The 26,122-nt window shown below is 44.0% G+C and overlaps 2 protein-coding genes across 2 annotated transcripts; both read right to left on the bottom strand.

Annotated features, from left to right (window-relative positions):
* Positions 1–1,177: 1,177 nt before the first annotated feature.
* chmp6b (charged multivesicular body protein 6b) lies at positions 1,178–5,427 on the bottom strand. The gene is made up of 8 exons (XM_071462881.1): positions 5,013–5,427; positions 4,270–4,379; positions 3,750–3,837; positions 3,578–3,664; positions 3,419–3,484; positions 3,178–3,258; positions 2,943–3,015; positions 1,178–2,801 (listed from the first exon to the last, which is right to left on the bottom strand). Exons 1-8 carry the CDS (start codon positions 5,073–5,075, stop codon positions 2,752–2,754), a joined length of 618 nt encoding a protein of 205 aa, XP_071318982.1. The 5' UTR covers positions 5,076–5,427; the 3' UTR covers positions 1,178–2,751.
* A 1,023-nt stretch (positions 5,428–6,450) lies between these two features.
* Positions 6,451–26,060, bottom strand: abca5 (ATP-binding cassette, sub-family A (ABC1), member 5). Its single transcript, XM_071461651.1, has 38 exons — positions 25,900–26,060; positions 24,696–24,862; positions 23,055–23,241; positions 22,707–22,880; positions 21,893–21,990; positions 21,264–21,490; positions 21,018–21,159; positions 20,720–20,908; positions 20,399–20,546; positions 20,044–20,221; positions 19,528–19,586; positions 19,065–19,351; positions 18,773–18,892; positions 18,491–18,629; positions 17,497–17,587; positions 17,124–17,263; positions 16,753–16,872; positions 16,432–16,633; positions 16,084–16,250; positions 15,548–15,675; positions 15,151–15,288; positions 14,942–15,055; positions 14,074–14,244; positions 13,847–13,960; positions 13,455–13,592; positions 12,969–13,037; positions 12,783–12,874; positions 12,447–12,570; positions 12,195–12,312; positions 11,916–12,007; positions 11,538–11,713; positions 11,170–11,245; positions 10,801–10,895; positions 10,500–10,619; positions 10,254–10,406; positions 9,735–9,814; positions 9,561–9,616; positions 6,451–9,466 (listed from the first exon to the last, which is right to left on the bottom strand). Exons 1-38 carry the CDS (start codon positions 25,910–25,912, stop codon positions 9,326–9,328), a joined length of 5,043 nt encoding a protein of 1,680 aa, XP_071317752.1. The 5' UTR covers positions 25,913–26,060; the 3' UTR covers positions 6,451–9,325.
* Between the last annotated feature and the right edge of the window lie 62 nt (positions 26,061–26,122).

Here is a 26,122-nt window from a genome sequence, read left to right as displayed (position 1 = left end):
AAGGACACACACACACCTTCCTACCTTCAGCAACCATTCAGCAGCATTTGATCTCCCCTTCATCTCCGTCCCACTCACCGTCGTCCTCTCAGGCCTTTTCTCTCCGCTTCAGATCCACGTCTGTGACTCATCAGCGCGGCGCTCTGACACGTAGGTTCCTCTCTGAGCGTCGCCCACTCCCACACAGCACTGATGGGCTTGTAGTGCACAGTCAGCTGCAGAATGGAGCCAGTCCATTCAGAAAGAGAGCGGCCCTGTGAAGTGGATTTCTTCAACTCCACAAAGACAATCCAGGCTTTTTCAGGCTCACAAAAGGCCTGAACGGTGGAACGTCAACACACACTTTGTTTGATGAAAATACCTCAGAGCTACAGACGTAAAACACATAATGTCTTCCTTTTATTCTGCAGAGCTCTGGCTGAAGTCTTTGTCCTGGAGACAGAGCTGAATAAGCTTCGATTCTTCGATCGCCGTGCAAAACAAGGTCTCCAGACTTAAATACTACAAAAAAGAAACGGTTTCAACTGGTTCCCTTTTCAAATTCAACCTTCTGATATTGTCATCATAAATACAACCTAGCTGTCATAAATGGCCAAAAGTATTTGGACACTCATTTCACGTGAGCGAGCATGTGACTCTAAGGATCAGTGGTAGTAATCAGTTGCTATAACAGACTCTGTTTGTTTTCTGGTTCCAGTCTTTCCACCAGGCAGCAGGGATTCGCTTCCATCCAGACACAAGAGCTTCAGTGATGCTGGGTGATGAGGTCTGGCTCACAGTCCCTGTTCCAGTTCATCCCAGAGGTGCTGGATGGGGCTGAGGTCAGGGCTTTGTGTCGAGGGGAAAACCGCTCTTAAAGAACCAGGTTCTGAGCAGGGGGTCATGTTGAAACAAGAAACCTCTGCCACAGGAAGACTTTCGTCTAAAATATCATTGTATGCTGTATCATATGTAGTTCCCTTCACTAAAACTATGAGGTCTAATCCCAAAGAGGAAAAACAACCCCAGATCAAAATTGAATGCAAAGGTGTGTCCATATACTTTTGGCCACAGAGTGTTTCCACCCACAACAGATTCAGATTCCACAGAAACGATTTGTCGTCTGCTGCCACCTTGTGCTCAATCTCAGAATAATAACCTTTTGGACAGTGACCTGTGATGAACCACAGAGAGAGCATGACAATAAAAAAATGATTTTATTGTAAAAAGAATGTGCAGAGAGAAGAACAGTTTCCAAAGCAATTTTAAGACAAGGAGTTTGAGGCGGTTCTGATGCGATGACGTCTGCAGGCCGACAGTATGAGTCATCAGTGTTTTCTCTCTGCGAGATTAACTGATTTACAGATTAGTTCGATGGATCTTCAAAGATATGCAAGCTTAGGCTGCTGAATGTAGGCCATCGACGCTGCTGCAGCATAACACACATCTACACCAGCGAATCTGAGCATGATACACACAGTAAAATAATTACAGGCCCCTGCGTTGCGAATACTCTGTGGGTAAAGATCCAGGTTATGTCAAGTTATTACCTTGAAGAGATTAACAACTGTTGTCTGGGCTCCAGAGGTAAGCCCACAGACGATATGATTAGCCCTTTCTCCACTGACACTGAACTAATCCACAAGGGGAGCACAAAATTAGATTAGTTAAGCAGCTTGAAAAGGGGTCAGACTCAGAGAATATTCGGTGAAACAGATGCTTATGCAAATGTTTCAGCACTTGAGAAAAACTTTGAGGGTGGGTCAAATAACTCGCAGGAAAGCAGAGCTCAGCTGAGGCCGGCGAGGTCTGTGCTGCGAGACGTTTTCATCCTTCGAAGGGTCAGTTCACCCAGATCCTACATCTGTGTGGGAACTTTCTCCATTTCTGAAGACGGAGAACTAACATTACTCTGACAAGTTAATGCAAAGATGAGGCGTGTCATGAAATCAAAAAATATATAAATTTATGGGCGAGTTATTTACAGAGCAGATGTGTATGGTGTAGCAAGCAGGAAAAGCTTTTTCATTTCAGTTGGATTTTCAGGTCTCATAATGTTCTAAGTCGTCCCAATTAAAACTGCTGGCAGCAAAGCCTGTGGGTTATTAAGAGTAACAGGGAGATTGTTTCTGGGCAATGATGAAAGATGTTGCTGTTATGGTTTTTAAAATGTAATTTTAAAGTTTCACAAATTAAATTCTGTTCACTTCCACTGTTCTGAGGAGGAGGAGGAGGCAGAAATCTCAAAACCTGGACCAATAAAACTGAGATAAAACAACATGTAAGAGAGCAAACATGTCTTTTTGTGATTTGGGTGAACTGAGCCTTTATAGGGTCTAAGCTGCAAACCACACCCACGAGAAGAGGTTTTACCCAGAGAGACCATTAGATCAATTGCAATCAGTAGCACAAACATGCACTTAAGTGAAGTCAGTGTATGTAAAATGATTCCATGGTAAATACAGAGAAAGAGTGATAATCAAACAGAGGTTAGGCACAGTTATCTACTCTCACAGGTCTTCATGGTTCAGATTTCTCCAGGCTGCTGCGGTGAACCCGTCCTCGCTGCCGCAGCAGCCGAGGACAGACAGCGGCCGACGACGTGGAGGAAGCTCGGTATCTGACAGTGGCTGCTGTCACTTGATCACAGACCTCGGAAGCTGAGAGGTCTCCAGAAAAATGTTTGTGTGGTTGTTGGTTTATGTGGGACGTGAAGTGTTGCAGAGAAGGACCTGCAGCGAGCAGGTCAGCTGAGAGAGGTCTGTCACGTTCTTATGCAGCGAGCAGCTCTCGCTCCGGTTTCTTTCTGGGACGTTCCCTCTCTGAAACAGAAACAGAGTCAGGCTTACAGAAGGTCGCAGGGCGGAGAAACGAGAATCAGCTCTACAAGGATAACAAGTTATAAAGCTGGAAGAAGATGTGGACCACACAAAGAGGCTGATTGGTGTCCTGTCACAACAAACCTGGTTTCTCCTCTGTGGCCTCTGGGACCTCCGGCAGCTCGTCTGAAGGAACCTCAGGAAGCTGGACGTCTCCCTGTGAGGCAGAGCAAGCAGATCAGAGATGTGAAGAGAGCGAGGACGAGGCGGCTGCTTTTAATCCTCTGAGGCTCTGGTGTCTCCTTAGCTTCACTTTCAAATTCACAGGATTTCGTAGACAAACCTCAAATATCCAGAGCGTGACAGGGATCACACTGACCTGAGTAATGGCCTCCAGCTCAGCCAGCACAGCATCCTCATCTTCTTGTGTTAAAGAGCCGGCCAGCATGTCGTCTATTTGCTGCGGGGACAAAAAGCTCTCAGTTAACGACAGAAGGCGAAGACTTCTTCTCCTCTAGTAAATGTTATGAGAACATTCTGTTTGTCTGAATTTCATCCAAATAAATTCAGGGTAAAGAAATAAACCTGTCCTGTGAATCTGACATTAATGGGGGACTTACCCTTTGGTACTCGATGGCATCTTGGGTTTCATCCATGATCCGTTCCACTTCTTCAATAGACATCACCTGATGTGAGAAAGGAGGAGGAGGGTGTGAGCATCAGACATGAGAGCACATCTTTCATTAACAGACATCCCTGGGGCTTCTGACGTCGCCTACCTCGTGCATCTTTTTCAGACAGTCGTTTCCAACCTTCAGCCCGTCGATAACTTTCCTTTCAATCTGGGCAAACTCCAGGTCTTGCACCTGAAAACAAGCAGGAGAGAGAGTTACTCTTAGTTTCACTACAGCGTGAAACTCAGCGTGTCAGTGAGGTCCTCAGACCACTCACCATGCGCTCCAGGTTGCTTATCTGGTTCTCCGTCTTGTCCAGGAGTTGATCCTGGTAGCGCTTCTTCTTCAGCAGGAGCAGTGCTTTTCTATTTGAACCCAAAAGTTGATTAAATTAGAATCAGTCTAAATACATAACAATAAATGATTTACTTAATAACAAATTAATTTGTACATGTCCCACTGAAAGCCAAGTAACAAAGCTTAATTTTTGTTTTCAGCCAATAATCTCAGCAAAATCAAATAATTATTTCAGCATTTTGATTTGAAAAACTCCAGTCCATTCATTTCCTGCTACAGACATTTAAAAAGAGAAAGTGAAAACGTGAAACATTATCTTTTCTACGTGATCCTGTTCCCAGCATGTTTTTATTTTTCCCCACACAATGTTGTCTTATGAGGGTAACAACTGTGAAGATAACTCGGATGAAATGACTTCTAAACTTTAACTACAAAATCCTTATGTATTATTGATCCAATCCTCTGTTTTCCCACTTCCACCGTACGGTTCCCACACTCACTCTTTTTTGCCATTCTTCAGCAGCTGTTTGGCCAAAAGTCTCTCCTTCTCCAGCTGCACGTTGATCTTCTTCTGGTACTGCCTCAGTTTATCTCTCTGCTGTTTCAGTTGCTGATGAGGAAACAGAGACATGAGAGCTGTGTGTGTAAGAACCTGCTAACAACACTCACAGACAAACTAATTCATCTAATACAGCAGCTTCTTTAATGCTCCACACCGAGCTAACAGTTTACATACTGTATCTGACTCATTACAGTGTTAACAGCAGAGAAAGTCTATATATTTACTGTCAGACACACACACACACACACACACACACACACACACACACACACACAGGTAAAACACCAGTTCTAAGATATTTAGGTTAGGAGTCTCGGATATATTCGGCAGATAAACAGCTGAACATCACTGTGGTTTGAGAAGTGACATTTTAAAATGATTGATGCTGTTTGCTACGTCTCTGAACCGCACATTTAGAAGGCGGGTTCATGTGGGATTAAATTATTGATTCACCAAAACCGAAAAGTTGTTACCTCAGAGACATTTATGCCGATTAGAAGAGAAACACCTGAAGAGCGCCAAACTGCTCAAATTATGTTGTTTACACCGAGTGTGTGCGACTATTGGGACACAAGTTTATTAAAATGCTTAATTTCTCAGAGTAGTTTGGCATGACTTGCTCATGTTACAGGACAGAACGCCCGGTGTAGCTAACGCTAGCTAGCTAGCTCTGACACTTACCAAAATCGCTTTGTCTTGTTCTGTCACTCGGGTCTGTTTCTTTTTTCCAAACAGATTTCCCATCCTGACACAGCATCCCAGCTACAGCCTGCAACCAGGAGGGAAAACTGAAACTACGGCGCGATTTTCAACTATTTCTCTAACTTGCAAAAGGTAAACTAGTGTAGCCTCGCCTCCATTATTTGTGTAGTCATCTGTGACCACACCCACAGCAAGAAGGACGGAGTCTGGGAAGGGTCAAACACTGGAGGGACGGCACCGGGAACTCGTTTTAAGAAGAGCCTCCTGCAGATATAACACACACGAGCATCTGCTCCGAGCATGAAGTAAAACATCCCACTGTGTTCAAACCAAATACTGTACAAACTGAACGTAACGGACAGGAACGGAGCCCTACGTTCGTCAAGCCAGCGTCAATGGGGAGACGCCAAACTATCACTTCCGGTTAACGCTCAAAATAATTCAGCGACCAAACGGAAGCAATCAGAAACAGACTCATTAGTAATATTATTTAGAGGTATCAGTAAAGCTATTGCATCTTTATTAACAATCTGTATTCTATAAAACTGCATTATTTTGTTATTTGTAATAATTTCACTCATAAAATAACAAAACGACACAGTCCATACAGTAATACACCGTCCCTGCACACACATTCATGAAAATACAACATAATACACCTTCCACCCCACACACCGCATTAAACTAGGGTTTTACACGACTGCTTCATTCATTACCTTGACAGAACATGATTTCTATAGCGTCTTCCTGAGGTTAATGTCCACTGTGCAGTGGATGAGATTATAACTAACTATTCTGTTAGATTTACTTTTTAGTTTTTTTATTATAATATTATTTTATTTTTTTATTTTTAGTTAGGTGTAAATAAGTCCAGTGTCTAGTTTTCAACAATTAAACTGACGGTTTCACGATAGTTCCCCTGTATTTTGAAAGTATTTACCGGAAGTGACGCTGTCAATTATACATTGACGCTAAATTACGAATTCATTCTGCTGCACTTCCTACCTGTGACCATGAAAAGGTAGTAAAAATAAGCGATGAAGCCTTTAACACGTGTGAGAGCGACCTTCAGCATTTTCCAGGTTTCTAAATGACACAGGTGTTACACACCGGGGCCGCTCGAGGGCGCCGGCGTCAAGGCAGAACAACTGACTTCCGATGAAGACCTTCAAAATAAAAGGCGCAAATAACATTAGACAGGAGCAATCTAAAACCCACATTTTTAGCTTGATAGTACATCTTAAAAAATGAATACACTCTCCTAACGATTTAATTGTTCATTGTTTTAACTGTTTGATCTAGTTTTTATAGTATGTTTACAAAATAAATAAATAAATATATGTCATCACCCTTTAACCATTTTTATTTCTCAAGTGCTTCAGTCAAAAAAAAAAACATCAAAAAACAGACAAAGCGATAATTTGGATTAACATTTATTCATGAAAAGGTCGTGTACAGACCACATAGTTCATTAATGACAAGTGTCCATCCAGGAGGAAAATACAGCACACAGCTAAACCACAGTCTTTAAAAAATAAAATCAGTGCACAGATAATCTTACAAAGATTGCATAATATAAAGAAAGGTTATAAAATTTCCCAGAAATAGTGCAATTTTACCACCACCAGGAAAATAAAATGAAACCTGCTCCACTGTCAATGCCAATTGCTTACATGCTTTCCACTTTCCACAGAGCCAAACAATGTTTTGGTTTTCCTTGTGTGAAATATTTCTAACCAGATGTGATGCTTTTCGCTCTGGACGCAGGGGTAAGAGAAGTGCAAAGCCAACGTGTTTTAATGGCTACATGTTACTGAAACTGACAGACCCACAGAATACACATAAATGTTGGTGTATGACAAACTTCAAAGACTTTTATGAACAAAAGGTCCTAATATCAAATATGCTTAATGTATACATGACATCCTAAAAACCCATCCATCCTCGCCACACCTGTAAAATGTAATGCAGAGCCAGTGTTTTCATCTGTTCCCTAATGAGGGAACAAGGCTACACGAGTGCAAAATAAACGTTGACAGGGTTTAAATAAAGTTTTCACATTTAAATGGACATAATACGTCCATGGACAGAATCTCAAGCATCACTCCCAGTCACTTTCCTAAGTCCAGTGTATTTGATGTGTGTGTGGACGTCTGTGAAAGTCAATCAGCATCTGACTCATTTTTTCAAAAACCTCACAAACCTTGATCTCAGACAGGATTCTGATCATCAGTAAGTTCAGTGATCTGTGACGTAGCAGATTAAAAAGCAGCAAATAAAACCTGTTACAGACAAACGGAAGCTACAGCAGAAACACATGAAAATAACTTGTCCCACACACCTTGTGCAAAAATGAAAAACCACCACTACAAAAATATCTGTGCCGTGAGTTTGAGATCTGGACACGTGACAGCTCGGGACAGAAAATTACTTTGTTTTATTCAAATATCTATAATTCATTTAAAACCTACTGTTGTCTTTCTGATAAACCTTCAGCCTCCACGACGGCTCTGTCACAAGCTCACGGACTTCAAGTAAAACACAGATGATGCTCTGTCCGACAACAGAAACACACTCGACACTTTAACGGTCGCACTGCAACAAACACGTCCTCTGTGAAGCTTGTAGTGTTGAATTTTTGCTGAGTTTTGAGCAGAGTTTTTGTTGCTGCTGCACCGGGACACATTAGATTGTCGCCCCCCCCCCCAAACCGGCAGCAGCCACACAGTTCATACTGTCAGAGGAAGCTCGTCATTCAAAACCAATCTCAAGTCTTCAGTTCCCTTTAACCACATCATCCTCTCACCTGAAAAAATTACAATTTATCGGTTTGCTGATAGGTATTGCACCAACAACGCACCTGCTCGTATAAAGACTAGGCTATGCAGAAACAGTTGCAGCTACACACAGTATATACAACACAGTAAACACACACACACACACACCAAACAACAAAACACAGCTGCATGATTAAAAGTGGCACCAAAGTGAAACAGTGACGACAGGAGCTCCGCAGAGCGTCACTGCTGCGTCACAAACCCTCTCCTCACTCCAAACCCAACATACATTCAACATCTGTTTGTCTAAAATCCTCAGGAAACCAGACAGAGAGAAAATACGTTTCAACAAGCGCCCCCCACCCCACTCCTACCACATCTGGATCTGGACCCAGCCTCAAGCTCCACCTCTCCACGTTTGAGGCTTGTGGCCCTGGTTAATAACGTCTGACGAGGGCGGTGTGCTACATGTACTGGCGTGCATATTCTACACTACATTCCCAAGCTAAGGGTTGTACTTCAAAGCTAAACCTGCAGAGAGGAAGGCCACAGGGCAAAGGTCACCTGTCCGAAATCCTCCAACATCCGTCTGCCACATCTCTAAATACTCAGCCTCCACTCGAGCGTGCATGCTGAGACGCTCAGTTTCAGTGTGGGTCTGGACATCAAGACGTGCAGGGTGGTGTGAAACGAGGAGAAGAGACTCCGCTCTTCACCCTCAGAGGAAAAACACTTGCTCTTTGTCAATCATGGGGCTTTGTGAAGGTCTACAGACTGTGCAGGACTGTGATGTCTCCCCTCCAGTGTGTCAACAAACAGGCCTTTCTTCCACTGCCCCACATCAACAACAGAACTATTATGCAAACTATTTATGCTCATGCTACTGACACTAAAAACCAAAAGTACTTCTCAGTGTCAATGTGTGAGGAGGTGCGGTCATGTGCGGTTCAGAGATGTGCTGCTTTGGTTCGATTGTGGATGGATTCCATGTGTGGTAGTGTTTAAAAACAGTTTCACAAACACGACAGACAAAAACATCTGAGGAGCAAACGTACTTACTGTTACTCCTCCCACAGAGGAGGACGGATGGAAAGGATTACAAAGCATAAATATTACATATTATATTTATATTATTTCCATTTACTGACTCCCTGTGAAGATAAAAAACACCGTTAGAAAGAGGAGTAGGTGTCGCATCAGCGTGTCGAGAAAGACTGCAGGCCCCTCGGTCAGAGCGGTTCAGAAAACACGGAGCACCAGTGGACGAGGGTTACACACATGCACACCTCAGGCCCACAGAGAGGAGCCGTAACAGCCCCGAGCCCAGATTACACACACAGTCAGTCCCAGTGTATGTGAGCCCCCACCCAGGTCTGTCCCGTTCGGTTAAAGGCGGGGGGCGTCGGTTTGCGTGGAGTGGGCACGTGCTGGCGTGAGCCCTCAGGCGCTGAAGCCTGGCAGGTCGGGATTGGTCAGTCCTGGTCAGTCACCAGCCTGCTCCCTCTGAGGCCGAGTTCAAAGCTGGTGCACGATGCTGTCCGTGTGGTTGACCGAGACGGAGGCGTCCTGGCGCAGCCGCTGCCACTGGAAGGTGGTGCTGAGGGAGCCCACCTCGTCCTCCTCGTTCTCCTGCTCCTTGGCAAACTCCATGAACACCTGGAGGACACAGAGACAGAGAACGATGAGACGCCGGTTCGATCTGTGCTTCACACTCAGTCTGGCAGCGCCTCCTCAAACTTCAACCACCCACCTGCTCCAAGGTCGACTGGGAGAAGTTGTACTCCTCAAAGTTGAAGGTTTGCTTGGCTGAAGATAAACAGAGATAATGAAGATAAATTAAATTGGGTGAGTTGGCAGATACGAGCCAAACAGCGGAGGTGCGTGCGTGTGTGTGTGTGCGCGTGTGTGTTCAGCTGTGACTCACCGCTCTCTAACTGAGAGAAGGACTTGGCCAGTGATTTGACATCCTCCATGGGGATCTTGTAAACCATCAGAGTAGCAAAGCTGCAAAGACAGAATCAGCCCACAGAATCAGACGTGCACACAGAGCAGAGTGAGTGTGTGTGTGTGTGTGTGTGTGTGTGTGGGTGTGTGTGTGTGTGTGTGTGTGTGTGTGTGTGTATGAATATATCCAGTGTTATATTTCCTACCTGTCACTTCCACTGAGCCAAAGAATAAGTGTTACAAATCTTTCACAACTGTATGTGTTGCACTTTAACTTCTGCTAGTTTCACTTCCTCTTTTCATTCTGGACTTTTGTGCAGAGATGGAGAACTGGGATAACGGCACGTTTCACCAGTAGGACGTTCAGAGGGCTGCACTTAGTCGTTCACATTAAAAAGTGCTACAAATAGTTGTGTAACAAATGATCTATCCAACATATGGAAAAGTGTGGGAGGGGGTTTTGGAAGCCCCGCTTCGGCCCAGCCGGGTGGGGTCTCACCTCTCCTGTCGGGCAGCGTGAGGGAAGATTCGGAGGATCTCTTTGTGCAGTAGCGCTACCTGCTGCAGCCCCGTCAGCTCCTCCCGCAGTTTCACCTCCAAACTGTAACCTCGGCCGTATTTCCCTTTTAAATGTTGGATAGAGCCGATGCACCTGACAAAGAAAAACCAACAGTGTTAAATGAACCAGATCATTTTTATTCTCAGCGTCTTGTCAAAGAATAACCACGCAGCTGAGAGTCCGAACCTCAGCTGGCCAGAGACCACGATGGCCACGCGGTCGCACACGGCCTCGGCCTCCTCCATGTAGTGTGTGGTGAGGATGGCTCCCCGCTGACGATTCTTGAACGCAGCTCGTATCGCTCTCCTACACAAAGGAGATGAAAATGTCCTTGAGTCAAGCAATAAATTATTTTTCTGTGACTGAGATTATTACGAAAAATTAGGACGAAAACATGACTCAGGTTTAACAGTGAAACATGTTCTACACTTTAGAATCTAGAAGCATGAAGTTAACATGTTCTCACTGTCATGTGAACATGTCTCACCACATGCGTTGTTTAGACTTGGGGTCCATCCCTGACGACGGCTCATCCAGTAAGACGATCTGAGGATTCCCAATCATACTCAGGGCAAAGCACAACTGCAAACACACAGACGTCAGTTTGGTAAAAACACTGTCAAATTAAACAAAAACAGAAATTAACAAAGATATTAATGAGTTTCATTAGAAAAAACTGCTGAGAGTTCTCTGAGTCTTTTAGTCATTAACACTGAAATACAACAGAATCAACTGGACTGAAGCTCTGAGGGATTGTAAATCCTCTGCTGATGTGATTGGGTTTGTTCCCTGAACGTGAGGCGGGTTAACGGGAGCGTGTCAGCTGAGAGAGTTTAGGCTGTGTGCATGTCCTCACCTTCCTCTTGAGTCCCGCTGACAGGCTCTTGGCTTGTTTGTTCAAGTGCTCCTTCAGCTCCAGAGCGTTCACCACACTGACAACAACAGTTACAACTGTCACATCACTCACATCAACTCAACGCCTGTTGCAAAGCTTCACAAAGCACCAAACCAGTATCTGATCATGTCCCAGAGTCACTCAATGGGTCTGTGTTAAGTGAGCGGAACAGATAAATGAATAAAGTCACAACAGCTCAATTTTAAAAATACAGTTGAAGGTTAAATCAGGACGGTGAGTGTTCACACCATGGGATGGACATGAGAAAGAGATGTATGGTCTGTGGTGCAGAACTTGGGTCCCGACCACAGCTGCAGCCTGTGACTCACCGTCTGATGATCCCTGGTACGTCCTCTCCTTTCAGCCCCTTGATGGCGGCGTAGATCTCCAGGTGCTCCTGCAGAGTGATCCTGGGCCACAGAGGGTTCACCTGTGGACAGTAGCCCACGTGCTCCAGAGGGTTGTCCACTGGACGAAACTCTGTGCTGTAGTCGCCCATCAGCACCTGGACAGAGGAAAACAGACGTCACTGAGTTAGAGTCTGTTCTGCTTTCATCCTTCAGCTTTGTTTTTGTGGGGCAAGGTGAGAGGGAAGAGTGTTTCTGTGTCAGGCATCAACACAATATATGAAAGGACACATCTCTGCAAACTTAAACACAAATCAGTTGCCCAAACTTATTATTATTGCACAATAATCTGTATTGTACCTGGCCTGCAGTGGGATCAGTATCACCTGACAACATATGCATGATGGTGCTTTTTCCTGCTCCATTGGGACCCAACAGTCCAAGAACCTCACCTGGAAAAGCAGGTGAATATTAGTGAACTGTGTCTTTTTCCTGAAAATTTAAATTATGTCTAAAGTTTCTCCTCAGATTTCTTAGACAATTTAAAACAACGGTATGTTTAATATATATTTTATAAGCAGTGTGGTAACCATGCAACCTAAAGAACATCAGTCTATGTGACAAAAAGACAGCACGTACCTTTGCGCACACAGAAAGAAATGTTCTTTGTGGCCACTTTCCTCCTCTTGTTGAGAGAGAAACCTTCTCTTCTGCCCTTGTACTGCTTCCTCAGGTTACTCACCACCACAGCTGGTTTCTAAACAGTGAAGAGACTCAAATTAAACTTCACTCAACACCTTATGATCACCAGTGGGCGACAAGTAGTAGTATAAATAAAAAGAAATCCTTCCTCCTTATTTTCCTGTACCAGAAGAAGAGATGTTCACTCACCTCCTCACAGGACTGGCAGGTGAGGGCCTCCTTCACTCTGGCCTTCTCCATCTGTACATCCTCATCCTCGTTCAGCCCTTCTTCTGGGTTCTTCTCCACTTTGGGCTTTGACTTGGACGAGATCCTGTGAACGTTTAAATCAGAACGTCAGGTTTGGTTCTTGGTCAAACGATTATTCTGACAAATCTGGTGGCACAATTTTCCACTGTAAGAAAATGAACTTCAACTTTCATGTATCTCACTTCAGACTGAGAAGCTTTCATTTCAAATACTAAGCAAAAAGCCTCAGTGTTGAAGATGTAAATGTACTGATGCTTCCTGTAATCTGATCATCACCTGCAGAACTGGTCATTCTTCACAGTCCTCCCTCCGTAATGGATCTCCAGCCAACGAAGCAGGAAGAGCAGCAGGATGCACTGGAGGTAGGGCTGGACACAGACACAGACACATTACAGCTGAGCACACACCTCCGCAGCCTCCTCAGCAATGTTTTAGCCAAATGATCTTAAATGAGATACGTACAGCTACAACCGCAATGAGCAGGTTCTTCCACAAGAAGTTCTCCTCGTAGAGAGACGGGAGGAAGGTCGCCTGGAAATGGTGGAAAAAACCGTCACTGAGTCGACTCCTGCTTGTTCCATCAGCCAGTGCCTAAACCTATCTTCTTACATTTACTGTAGACAGCATCCTGGGTGGCTTTATCTGAAATACTCTATATATATTTTGTATTTGTGCCATAAATTAAGATAAAGTGATTCTCCAGATTGGTCCTATAAAATCTGGCTCTTTAGCTGTAGACGCTCCACTTTCACCAGCTGGTCTCTGTCTGGCACTGAGCAGGTAGCTGTTTTTATTAGAGCTTGTTTGCTGGAAATTGCTACCTATGGTTTTATATAAGAGGGATAATAACAGGGACTTCATCATACAGTCAGACGATACAGCTTCACGTGGTTTAAAAGACAAAAAGCCTGTGAAAGAAGTGGCTGCTTGCCCTCGATGAGCTCCTACCTTGGTGATGCAGTTGAGGCAGCCCATGAGAGGATACAGGGGGTTGAAGAAACACAACAGGTTGTGCAGGTTCCTGATCAGTCCGGGGTTGTCGTTCACAAATGACAACTGAACCAGTGAGGCTGATACCACACACACCTGAGGCACAAGTCACTCATTTAGTAAAAAAAAACCTGTGTCACTCTACAACATCCAAAAGTAGAATTACATAATAAAATTGCTTTGGAGCCACAGTAAAAAGAAGAAACTGGAGCTCTGTGTAAGAGCCGTAACTGTAACATAACTATAAGCTCATGTACTTTTTATTTATGTAATGTGATCACAGCCATCAACCTCATTTGAACACATTTTCCTTTGCTATTTATCTGGATACATGAAGCATCCTGTCTCACCATCATGGAGATGACAGAGAAGAAATCCCTGTTGCTCTGGACTCGGGCGAAGCCAAAAGAAAACACGTAGGTGAAGAGGATCATGGCAGGACTGAAACCAACAGTACACAGGACCTGGGAGAGGAGAGGAGAAGACATGAAAATGATTATTACTAACAGTATATATGGTTTACAGTGGTATGGCTTGTTTGCTTGTGAGCCACAGTGTTAAAAGCAGCAGTGCAGACCACAGCGGTGAGGTTGCTGGAGGTGAGCAGGTTCCCAGTGTGGAAAGCGAAGAGGATGATGGTCATGGAGGACAGGATGAGGTAGTAGAAGGGGATGTCCACCGCTGCCTGGCCACACCAGTAGGCTGATGGTACCAGACCAGAGATACGCAGTGTAGAGCGACACTTGATCTGAGGGGGAAAAAAAACAGGTAAATATATATAAGTCAATATATTCAGTCAGCACAATAATACTACCACTAATAATAATATCTAATAATCACTATCAGGATATGAGATCACAGAAGTATCTTCTATGTGCTCTAGAAAAGGAGGTTCACTATCGGACTTCCCTGGCTTGGGGATTCTGCTGAGGCAGCAGTCGACACCAGAAAAGGGAACAGCAGAATTCACCTGTGCCTCCACTGGATCACTGACTGGACACAGTTAATTCAAGCCAGTGTATTTGGACCATTCACAGAGCACACTGCAGTTTCTAACATAATCTCCTCAGGATTTATCTTTGTGCCCAAAGTGAATCCACAGTTTTTTTAATGAAATCATTCTGCTGTTGTGAATGCTGGTGTGACTGGGCCCTGACATAACTCACATCCAAGCACAACATACCCATTTGAAGACCTTTGTTACCCGTCATAACCTTCTGTCTCATGTTTCCTGCAGCTCTCTACTTCTCAAACTGTCCAGCAAAACCAAAATGCCACAAAATGATGTTTAAAACAAATGTAGCTGACTTTAAAATCTCCATGTTAACTCTAAAATACTGTGTTGGAGCAGTGTTGAACATTATGCAACACGTCATTATGTGTCCATGATATGAAGTGCAAAAAAATATTTCTTGTACAGATTAAAGTGAATAATAAGCATTTACCTCTCGGTCTCGAGTGTGATCCATTGCGAAATATGCAGGCATCCCAGCTGCCAGCATTCCCAGTATGATAGCCTCAATGTAGACCAGGAAGTAGGACGTAGCATCTGGGATTTGCTGAGGGATGACACAGTGGGAAAGTTTAATATCTTCAAATGGTTTAGGGAAAGTGGAAAGAAGAGATCTGTCACATCTGATTCTTCAATACTCACATAATCAAATGGTTTGGCCCAGGTTCGGATCTGTCCAGTACCATTCAGGCCTCTTAGAAGAGCGTTGCTCAGTACATTGACAGCCATAGGCAAGGAGTGGACTGTGGTGCTGTTGAACGCAACACTGTATCTGAAGCCCTGTTTGCAGAAAGAAAATAAAGGGTTAATGAGTGTCACATGTTGGCAGGTGAACTCCTCTTCATCTAAATAAAAAGCTCTCAGCTGGAGGACTCAGCGGCCCTTGAACAAAGGGCCCTTCAGCTGGAACACAACCACCACATGAACCGTAGGTGGAGGTGCTGCAGGAGAGGCGAGCCCACATCTGATGCTTCACCTCCGGTCTCATCAAATATCTGATTATCAAAAATAAATTCAATCTGTCCAATGTTAAAGTCACCTTGTTGGATCCTGTCACGTTGATGGCGGCGCTGTGGGGAGCTGCAGACATGTAGTCGCTGTGTTTCATCATCTCCACTCTGATGTCCTGAGACTCCAGGTTGTGGATAAAGTCAGAAATATCAGAACCTGTGGGCACACGAAATAAATATAAAGGTCAAAAATGGAGAATACAGCAAGAGAACAGGGACATTCAGTGGATCGTCATCGAGCAGAGTTGCAGATGCATCCTGTAACAGTTCTTATTGATTATGGTTTACTGTGTAATTTCAGAACTGTGCAGCAGTCAATATCCATTCACAATATTTACAGCAGCACTTTCTGACAGAAAGAAGATCTGAGGTATCACTGGGGGGACAAATCATAACAAATCCTGAAAGCAGAATTTTCTGTATCATTAACCACAAGGTGTATGTTTCATATTTGCTGTATGCATCATTCAATGTGCAGCCAGCATCCAACATATCAGCTATCAGCTCATTTCCCCCGAGGACACGAAACAAATCGCAGCCTTTGGAAAACCTCCAGCGGACTGACCTGAGGAGTTCTGAACCAGGAGGCTGGTACTGTATCTCCGAGGTGCCTCGTTCCTTTTGAGGAGGTAAACGGGCAGAAACTGACGGTCTGGTGAGTGGATCTGGATGTTTCCTGTGACCAGAGACAGGGCGAGCACGGCAGCGACAAACACCAGGAACAAGGCCAGACTGCGAGAAGGAGGAGGAGGTGAGACAAGACAGAATGAAGGAAAGATATAGGTGTATGACAGATTAATATAAAGAATATAAATGTCTTAACATCCAGTCATTTAAATCAGATCTTTGCTCAGTTGTCAGTCAGTTCTGAATGACTGACCTGAAACCATCTCGCAATCATAACACATCTTACGTGTAAACAAAGGCCTTCCTCTCTCTGCGCATGTTGAGCATGTGCAGCCAGGCCACAGTGCTGAACTGCTGCCGCCACAGAGCGTGACCTGACACGACATCTGACTTGTTGTCCGAGAACGCAAGCAGCCGCTGGTCTGTATCGTCCAGAGAGGCGTTGTCCAGTTCGTCCTCTGCCTGCTCCTGATTAAACACGCTGTAGTCTGGAGACGTGAAACAAGCAGATGGAGAAATACTCACTTGTACAATTAGGATTTTTTTTTTTTTTTTTTTTTTTTTTTTTTAAATATAACATACACTTCACTGCTTTAGTAACACTCACCAGCTTGGTCCACTTCAGCCTCCGCCTCCAAACGAAGAAAAACATCCTCCAGTGTTGTCATGGAAACCCCATAGTTGATAATTCCCAGATTGGGTTGACAGTCAAGCTGTGAGAACAAGCCTATGAAAGACAAATTAATCATGACTTGCTGCCGGACCACTGCTGTTACTGTCACAGCTGAGTCACAAATGAGTTGCAGTAATATGTTTAGCATTTGTCTGAATGGGGGTTTGCTACTAACTGACTGTGTTGACAGTGAGAGGCTGGAAACCACTACAAAAGAACTTGCAGATCTGGTTTCACTGAGTTATCAATTCAGCTATGTAAAACAGGTACTGTTGATTTTACATCTCTGTGCAGTGTGATCTAACCTGGAAACGTGTCCATGCTCTCAAAAGGTAGAGTGAAAGTCAGCTCTGCTTCGTGCTGTCGAGACAACTTTGCCTTGGGAACGTGCTGCTGGACCAGTGAGGTGATTTTTTCAGCTTCACACCTCTCATTGATCGACATTCTGCAAGGGAGACAGAAAACATTAAAATATATGATAGAAATTAAGATCTGTGGTTAAAACACAGGTTGTCACGATGACATCAAAGTTATATAAAACAGAAATTTATAAGAGTAGCTATAAAATGGTTCAGCAAAGGGCCTCTAAGGTTTCAAATATGGGACACAGCTCTGTGACAATCGGCCATATTTGAAAGCTGCAGCAATAAACAACATGAGGAAGAAAAGTCTACTTGCCTGAGATGATATCCAACACCACACTTGATCTTGAGATACATGGAAGAGCCAACACATTTCAGCTGCCCTTGAGAAATCACAGCTTTGCGATCTGGAAAAGAAAAATAACATCTGTGTTTAACCATAACAACAGATCAAGTGGAAACTGTGTGATTGTGACAACGCTGTTGGCGAGAACTGAAGGACACTGTGATGTTAATGTATTCAAAACTTAGTCTGACACGGTTCAATAAAGCATATTACTTTTAGTTGAAAAGAAATGGTGCATTTAATCCTACGTGTGCACAGAGTGGTGGGGAAGAGAAAGATGATCCCGAGCTGCAGATTCTTAAAGACCTGAGGAAAGCAAACATGTTATCTTTCAAGGTCAGATAAGGAGAGTGGAGACAGGTACAGTATTGTACCAGCGTGCAGGTGGAAACTTTCCTGATAGAGAGGAGCAGCTCAGATAATTAGGTGTTAGCTATACTGGAGACTCTGTAATATTTTAGAATTAGACCAATCAGACATCCCTGTGTGTGACTGTTTTAACGTGTCAGAGAAGAGATTCAGTTATTTGAAGAACAGAATAACAATTGTGTGATTCAGGATTGTGTGATTGACACTAATGAAAAAGTGCAACTACAAGTGGTCAAAAGTCAACAAGATGCAGACATAAATATGTCATTTGTACAAAAGGAGCTCAAATACAAAACTGGAGGAAGTTGCACGTAAGTAAAACCAAGCACTTTCAAGTTGCTTATTCAAAACTTCAGCAGAATTTAAAAGTTGAGGATTGATAAAACCTCAAACACTCAACTTAAAAAATAAAAGCGCTCTCTAATCTAATATTTAAAACCTTTAAAATCTAATTAATTTCAACTTTTAAAACAGATAAAGTGAGAAGACTAAAAGCTAAATTTGACCCTTACAATTTCCAAATGGAGATGACATCTGACTAATGGGTTTGGTGCCTGTGGGTCTGTGTATATTATGTAACAGGAATTTTTCATACCAGCGAGAATGTCAGCCTCATCCATGTAGTGCGTGCTGAGGACTGTGACTCTGCCAGCTCTGCGGCTCTTCAGCAGCGACCAGACCTGGTGTCTGGAGCACGGGTCCATGCCTGCTGTGGGCTCGTCCAGGAGCAGGATCTGACACAGACAGACATGATGCAAACTGCTCAGAACGGGCCTGGGCTGATGTTATCATTGCAGGACTGTTGCCCTGGATACAAACACAAACAGATGAAAGCGTTTGATGCTTCGAGCACGTGTCCATGTGTAGCTACAGGTACCTTGGGATCTCCTAGAATGGCGATGCCCACAGACAGCTTCCTCTTCTGGCCTCCACTCAGGTTCTTGGCCTGAGCTGTCATAATCTTTTCCAAGTCCAGATCCTTCAGCACTTTGGTGACCTGTCAAAGAGAAACCAATATGCACCATGGACAAACAGGCTGATGTTACACTGCATTTATGGATGAACCATCAAAAATTAGAAAGGGTCAGATTGATAACTCAGAATGACTCCTACACACAAAATTTCCACCTGAATAATATTACCAAGTATAAGACAGATTACCAAATTACCTCTGCATCAATGTCTGCTGGTGGGATCCCTTTGATGGCAGCAAATATCCTCAGGTGCTCCTCCACAGTCAGCACATCAAAGATTATGTTGAACTGGGGGCAGATTCCCACCAGCTGCTTCATTTCTGACCTGTCTGCAATCTCTGCTACCGGAGAGCCGTAGATGGTGGCGGAGCCGTTAGTGGGCGGACAGATGCCACACAAGATGTTCATGAGAGTGGACTTTCCAGCGCCGCTGTGTCCCAGCAGAGCCGTTATCTGGCCCTCATAGATGTCAAACGTCAAACCTGGGGAGGGAATATAAAGAAGGAGAAGGATGGCGTCATGACATCAATCAGAAAATCACCACAGCAACTGGATGACCCTTGAAGTCCAACCAATTTATCCTGTGAACTTGAACACGTCACAGCTTCTGCTCTTTGACCTCAAATGAACTAATTAAATCAAAGTGTTCAGGACTCACCTCTCAGAGCCTCCACCACGTTGTCCTTCTCTTTGTACACTTTCCGGATGTTGTTGATGCTGCCGGACATTGAGCGAGCAGACAATGAAGAAGAGATATTAAATGAGAGAAGTGTAAACACAGCGTGAGTGTCAGAGTGAAGAGCAGCTCTCAGGTTACAGGCTGGTCCCACAGGCTCTCTTCAGCCGGCGGAGCAGTGGTGTCTGGCACTGAACCAAGAACAAAATCATGCAGCATTTCTAACTGAGCCAGACACTGATTTCTACTGGAAACTTTGAAAGCCCACATTTCTCTCCTCAGGCTTCAATATCAAAAGGGCTCCTCCTCTGAACGCACGTTCTAGATGTTGATATTTTGTGCACATTGTGCGAAAACGTGATTAGAATTAAAACACTCTAAGTGACGATGGTGCTACAAAAGCATCCAGCAACGTAACAAGCTTCATTTCTAAGAAGAAATTATTGCAACAATACAAAAAATAACATTAAATCCAACCATGAAGGTTCAGAGTTTTACCGAATGGCTTCTTTCCCTCTGAACTCAGGTGAAACAGGCTCAACAGACTCGTCCCCACCAGGAGCGCCGTTCACCTCTGCTTCATACACTGAGCTCACTTCAACGTAGCGCTTTGTGCGTTTGGACCAATAGGATGGTTTCAGGAAGTACACCAAGGACCTCCTCATTCCAAACTCACCTGCATATCAGACAAAATGTAAAAAGTATTAAACATGATAATAACATTCAAACACTGTCAGGTTAAGATTAAACTACATCGATCCCTCTGAGAAACCGACACTGACTAACAGTATTTAAACAGATTTAGCTGTAGAGTTATAAATTATATTGAGGTATATAATGTGTGTGTACTTACCAGGCAGCACCTGGTCCAGGTAGACAGCCAACATAAGGTAGAGGATGCAGTCCAGAACCAGCATGATCAGGGGCACGTAAAGAGGATGAGGGCCGTTGGCCAAGGAAGAAAAGACAGCACCATCTCCCTGAGCCTCCAGGTAAACCACCTGACATATACATACACACACACACACACACACACACACACACACACACACACACACACACTTACTTACAGGTCAAATCCCTACAGACATGACAAGTTGTCTCCACACTGTCCAGCACCAAAATGAAGAAGCACCTGCGGTTTAAAGAGAGCAGGTGATTGAGTGTGTGTTACCTGGGCGATCCCGATTGAGAAGGCGCTGGGGGAGAGCAGGCAGAGGAGCCACACCAACGGCTGCGGGAAGTCCTTCATCAGCACGGTGAACAGCGACAGGCAGCCGAACACCACTGTCAGCATGGAGCCCACTGTGCTGGCAAACTTGGGCTTCTTAAATAACGGAGTGAGCATGAAGGAGAAAAAGATCTATGGGGCGGGAGAGAGAAGGAGCAGAATGAAAGAATGAAAATGTAATTTGGGTGAACAAAGAAGCACAGGTATAGGTTTACTTTTCCTCGATCACAGCTGTACTCACAGATGATATTCCGTAGAGGAAGATGAGGAGGAAAATAACAAAGAAGTCACTGTTAGGGAACAGGGCCGTGTAGGTAGCGATGATGGACATCAGGATGGACATCGTGGTCACCAGAGCAGCGTACAGGAGGCCCCATGACAACCTGATGTACAACACAACACAGAAAGCAGCTTCTAACAGATTGTTTTCATGCAGATGCAAACATCTGGAACCACAGTGACCGGGTCCCTCTTGTTTTTTTTTTACCAGAAGGCCGTGTCATAGAGTCCCATCATGGTCATGGTGTCTTTGAGACGGTGCTCCTTCTCAGCTGCCACGTTGACGATGAGGAAGGTGACAAAGGGTGTGAAGGCCAGGACCAGGTATATGGAGATGAGGGCGTGGGGGAATTTCTGCACCTCCACAGAACCTGGCTGACCCATCATCACCACCTTCAGGTCCATCTCACTCCACACCGCCCTCTTCGTCTGCATCTGTGCACAAAAACCGGACAATTGTTCAGGTCTGCAACTAATGATGATCTTCATTAGCAATGAATGGACTGGAGATTTGTTCAATTACATGATTGATGATGAAAATTTGCTTGTTTTGCCAAAGATGTTCAAGATAAAATGATGTGAGAAAAAAGGAGAAGAACAAGCAAATGTCTGGCATCATTGCTTCATGAATGACAATTAACAATTAACCAATTACAAAAGCAGAGGAGCTCATTAACCCATAAGATCGATCGATTGAAAACATAGATCTTATGCTTCAAATCAGCATCATAAACAGTTTACTTGACTGTAAGTGATCCTGACAGAACACACACAGTGCACCTTTGTTCCCCCTTTAGAATCAGGTGGGTTCATTCTACAGAACATCGTGCGCCTCACCTGGATGATGGCTGCATCGATCAGAGACTGGAGGCGGATGAAGCCAGAGTACCAGTAATTAGCTGCTCTGCAGTTCACCGAGCTGGTAAAACAGTTGGCTAGAAAAGAACGAGCCCAATGACAACAACATTAGGTCTATGTTAGATATAGATGACAAACACTTTCCATTTCAGCTCTAGTAGGTGATTATCTAACTTGCAGTTCTCCATTCCATTTAGAAATTCCCAAACCTGCCATTCAATGACATCTGACTTGGACATTATTCCTCACAGATCCTCTCAGGAGGATCAGCATCAGTGAAAGGAAACTGCCAGGATTTTCCACAGATTAACAACAATGAGTTTCAAGTCTGGATTTTGGATTAGCCACTTTAAAAACATTCACAGACTTCTCTTGTAGCCCTTCCAGCATTGTTAAGATTGTGAACTTCTGTTTGAAAGTTGAAAACCTGGCCCAATTTGAGACCACGCAAGCTTTTAGTCAGGAGTAATAACTGCCGTCCTTATCAAGGGCCTGATTAATGGAGTGCTGAAGAGATGGTTTTCTTTGTGGAAGGTTCACCCATCTCTAAGGAGAACTTTGAAGCTTTGTTTACTAAAGGAAGGCCAGCTCCAACCTCAATGGCACCAAACTTTTTCCTTCTCACAACAATGAAGCCAAACGGATGGTGATTCATGCAGTAATCCATCACTAAGTTCATGTAATGTCCTTACTGTGTTCTTAGTGACTCCTTATTACCTTCAAACTAAAACTAACCCAGTGGCAAGAGAAAATAAAACACAACAAAATGAGAGAAAGTCACATCAGATTTTACCAATAGATTCTGTGTAATCACTGGGCCGGGGAAGCTGGTTGTAAGGGAAGCGCAGTCTGTAAGAGGTGGCAGAGCTGTCCATGAACACAACACCAACATAGCTGGAAGGCTCGTAAAGGCTGGCGTTCTCCAGGTCCTCCTCACTGGCAAACATTTCCAAACGATCCTGCATGTCTGAAAACAAAGGAGGACAAGAACCAAGCATTCCTGCCGATCATTCCTATAAACTTGTACTTTTTCTTCCTCTCTTCTTCTTCTTCTTCTTTACTGGATCTTTATGATACAGATCAAGAGTTTTCAAGAACACAGGTGTGAATTTGAAGCACAAGATCAAATCCAGGCACTTACGCATCTCCTGGGCGACCTCCTCCATGATGTGGTTGGTGATGTTAGTGATTGGTGTGTAGCCCAGGCCCTTGAAGAAGTGCTCATCCCGCTCCAGCTCCATAGTGCTGATGCCTCCATAGTAAACGTGAGGGTTCAGGCTGCTGATGAGAATCAGGAGGCCCAGCAGGAGGAGAGGTAAGATCAATTCCTGTACAAACACAACACACACAAACAGATGATGAGAAGACCTCACACGATTTGCCAGAGTTCATCCTCTAGGTTAGTCCAACCACACATACTGAAAAACAACTTCAAACCACCACTTTTCCATTCATTTTCTGCTACTTATCAAGCTAAGCAGCCTTTAGACACCTCTCCATCCTCATGACAGAACAATTACTTCTTTTTATTTCCCAGTGATGAACTAATACTGCCTGTTCAAGAGATCAAACCTCATGACAAATGACAAGAGACATTTTTTTCTCTCCTCCAGTCAATAAACAACATGCTACAGCTTTTTTGACCTTGAGCAACACAATCAATTGAAACTAAACTGGGAGCCACTTGTAAATCAAAAGCTCATCTGGGGCTTGAGAATTTGATTGCGAACTGCAAAATATGATATAGGCCTCTAGTGATTTGGTTCACCTGGGATTAGCTGTGTACACAAAACAACAATGATCTCATTTAGTAAACACTTCTGCCCTCCAAAACAAATCAGGTTTATCTGTCAAACCAACAATGGTTTAAGAGGCCTTACACAGCCAGTGACAAACAGCTCGCATCTCCGGTATGAAGTTCACAAGGGGTATTATTCACACTTCCTGGACGGTGCTAACTGCTGTTAAGGAAGCTGCAACTCTTCGAAAGAAATGTTGATACACAGAGACATTAAAAATGCATCAGTGCAACTTAAAGCCAAATGAAAAATTCATGGTCTAAGAAGAATGAAAGGGCACAGAGGATCTGGTCATCTTGTTTATTCTGTGTTTAATTCCAATATCTAATTTTATATTGTGTATGAAGTTGGGAAAAGGTTTGGGTGTCGTTTGTTTATTTCTTTGTTGCACTGGAGCAGCCACAAGAGTACTGACTCACGGCACACAGGCATGACAACAAGAACACATTAAAAGGCTTATTAACTGTGGCTGAGGTTCCCCTGGAGTAAAAACTGAGAGCTTTCTCACAGATCCAGACAAAATATGGACCACAACAACATACTGCCCTTGGGAAAAGGTGTCTGGAATGCAGGGTCATGGTATATCACTGACTCTGCTGTCAGAGCTGACTGTATGAACTATGAGGGGTAAAACAGTTTTCATTTAAAAAGAATAAAATATAATTAAGGACTGTTTGAAAGAAAATCAATATTTTGTATAAATGTAAGCAAGTAATAACAAAGATTAGTCAAACTAAATTGACAGAGTACACAGATGTTATGTTGTGACTATATTAATGGTCAGTATCTAACGCTACATGAGGTTCCCCACTACAACTGTACAAGCTGTTGTCCACACACTACAACCAGACTTCTTTCTACACAAGTTGTTGACAAGTTGTGGGATATTATGACAGCAACAGAACAACAGGCACACGATGGATGAAGCAGAACAAGACTGCACTACGAACAGATTCACATCAGTGCTGCAGAAAACTAAGAACCTGAAGACTCTGTTGCTTGGTCCTCCATTTGATGAGCAGGTTCTTGTACAGAAGACTTCTTGTTTGGTGCCAGACTCCAGCATCTCTTCTATACATGGGCTGCATACTTCCAGCATGCCTCATCTGGATGACGTATGGACGAGAAGTCTCCCTAATGCTGGCCTCAGCTGCAGGGCAAAGAAATGCCAAAAACTTAATATACACAGTAAATGAGTACAAATTAATTGACTGGTCAGTCGGCAGGAGATTAAGCTGTAATTTGATAAGCGACTAATCATTTCAGTCATTTTCCATCTTTTGAAACATTACAATCTGATGCTTTTCTTTATCCTATCTGATGCCAAACTGAATATTTGGAGGCTGGATAATGTTTGTCAAATAAAACAAGCAGCTTGAATATATCAACATGGGCTGTGAATAACTATGTTGCTCATTTTACACCATTTTCTGACATTTAACAAACGATTAACTGAGAAAATAATCAGCAGATTACAGGATAATGATAATAGTGAGTTGGAACCCTTAATACACAGTGTGTGCTACAGCATTATGATCCATAGAAGAGGCCACAAATCCAAATACGTTCACCACTTTCAGTCATGTCCTCATGGATGGAGGGACACAGTTGTCAGTATCACCTCCAAAATAAACGCTCAACACATTTCTTGAACCCACAGCTATAAAACTACCACCGCTCCTGAGAGCCGAAGCTGCTCCCCGCGCTCAGTGAGTCACACCCGGCTTCAGGGCGGCTCTCACCGCCGCGAGGCTGCGGTCGCGGTGTGGACACCCGCACCACCGCAAAGCCCGCAAAGCGGCTGATAGCGAAGCCCAACGCGCCCGTTAAATGTGGCTTTAGCTGGTAACAGCGGGCAGCTAGCTGCCTGTTAGCCTAGCGTTCACAACACCGGTCGTCTGGATGGAAGAAGCGTCGTCGGCGTCGCTTTCTGCTGAAGCCGACCGGCAATAGTGAGCGACATACGCGGAGCCGCAGGCAAAATGAGCCGCGGAAATTAGAGATGTTTCTCCTGAGCTAACGCTGTGTGTGTGTGTGTGTGTGTGTGTGTGTGTGTGTGTGTGTGTGTGTGTGTGTGCGTGTGTGCGCGCATAAGGAGTCATGCTAGCAAGCTACAGCAACACTCAACGATATTCTGGAGGAAAAAATATATACGCACTGATTAAAGCAAATATTTAAAATACTCACGTATGAAATACATTAAGGCATATCTTTCCTCAGCTTGTGATTTAACGACCTTACATAACAGGTGTTGTTTTATGTCAAATAAACCTCCAGGACCGAGCTCCTTGTTCCACACGTCCCCACTTCCTCCTGTCCGACAGCCCGGGCGCCCACAGGATGGGTCGTCGACCAATCAGAGCAGCGCTACCTGTTAATGACAACTGTGTGCACCAAGGGGCTTTTGTTT

Source organism: Trachinotus anak, unplaced genomic scaffold, assembly GCF_046630095.1.
Source record: "Trachinotus anak isolate AG129_WGS33_773 ecotype Australia unplaced genomic scaffold, CSIRO_AGI_Tana_v1 ptg000025l, whole genome shotgun sequence".
NCBI classification, from domain to species: domain Eukaryota; kingdom Metazoa; phylum Chordata; class Actinopteri; order Carangiformes; family Carangidae; genus Trachinotus; species Trachinotus anak.
Note: the sequence above shows the minus strand (reverse complement) of the source record. Positions and strands in the feature narration are given on the sequence as shown.

What these genes read in the sequence shown, in the direction of transcription:
- chmp6b (XM_071462881.1), bottom strand. Translation starts at nt 5,075, where the DNA reads ATGGGAAATCTGTTTGGAAAAAAGAAACAGACCCGAGTGACAGAACAA. An exon ending in AGCTGGAGGCCATTACTCAG is followed by an intron (nt 3,016 to 3,177) that starts GTCAGTGTGATC and finishes TCTGCCTCACAG; the next exon opens with GGAGACGTCCAGCTTCCTGA. An exon ending in GGCCACAGAGGAGAAACCAG is followed by an intron (nt 2,802 to 2,942) that starts GTTTGTTGTGAC and finishes TTTCTGTTTCAG; the next exon opens with AGAGGGAACGTCCCAGAAAG.
- abca5 (XM_071461651.1), bottom strand. An exon ending in CCATTCTAGGAGATCCCAAG is followed by an intron (nt 18,630 to 18,772) that starts GTACCTGTAGCT and finishes TGTCTGTGTCAG; the next exon opens with ATCCTGCTCCTGGACGAGCC. An exon ending in TGAGGCTGACATTCTCGCTG is followed by an intron (nt 17,588 to 18,490) that starts GTATGAAAAATT and finishes TTTCTTTTCCAG; the next exon opens with ATCGCAAAGCTGTGATTTCT.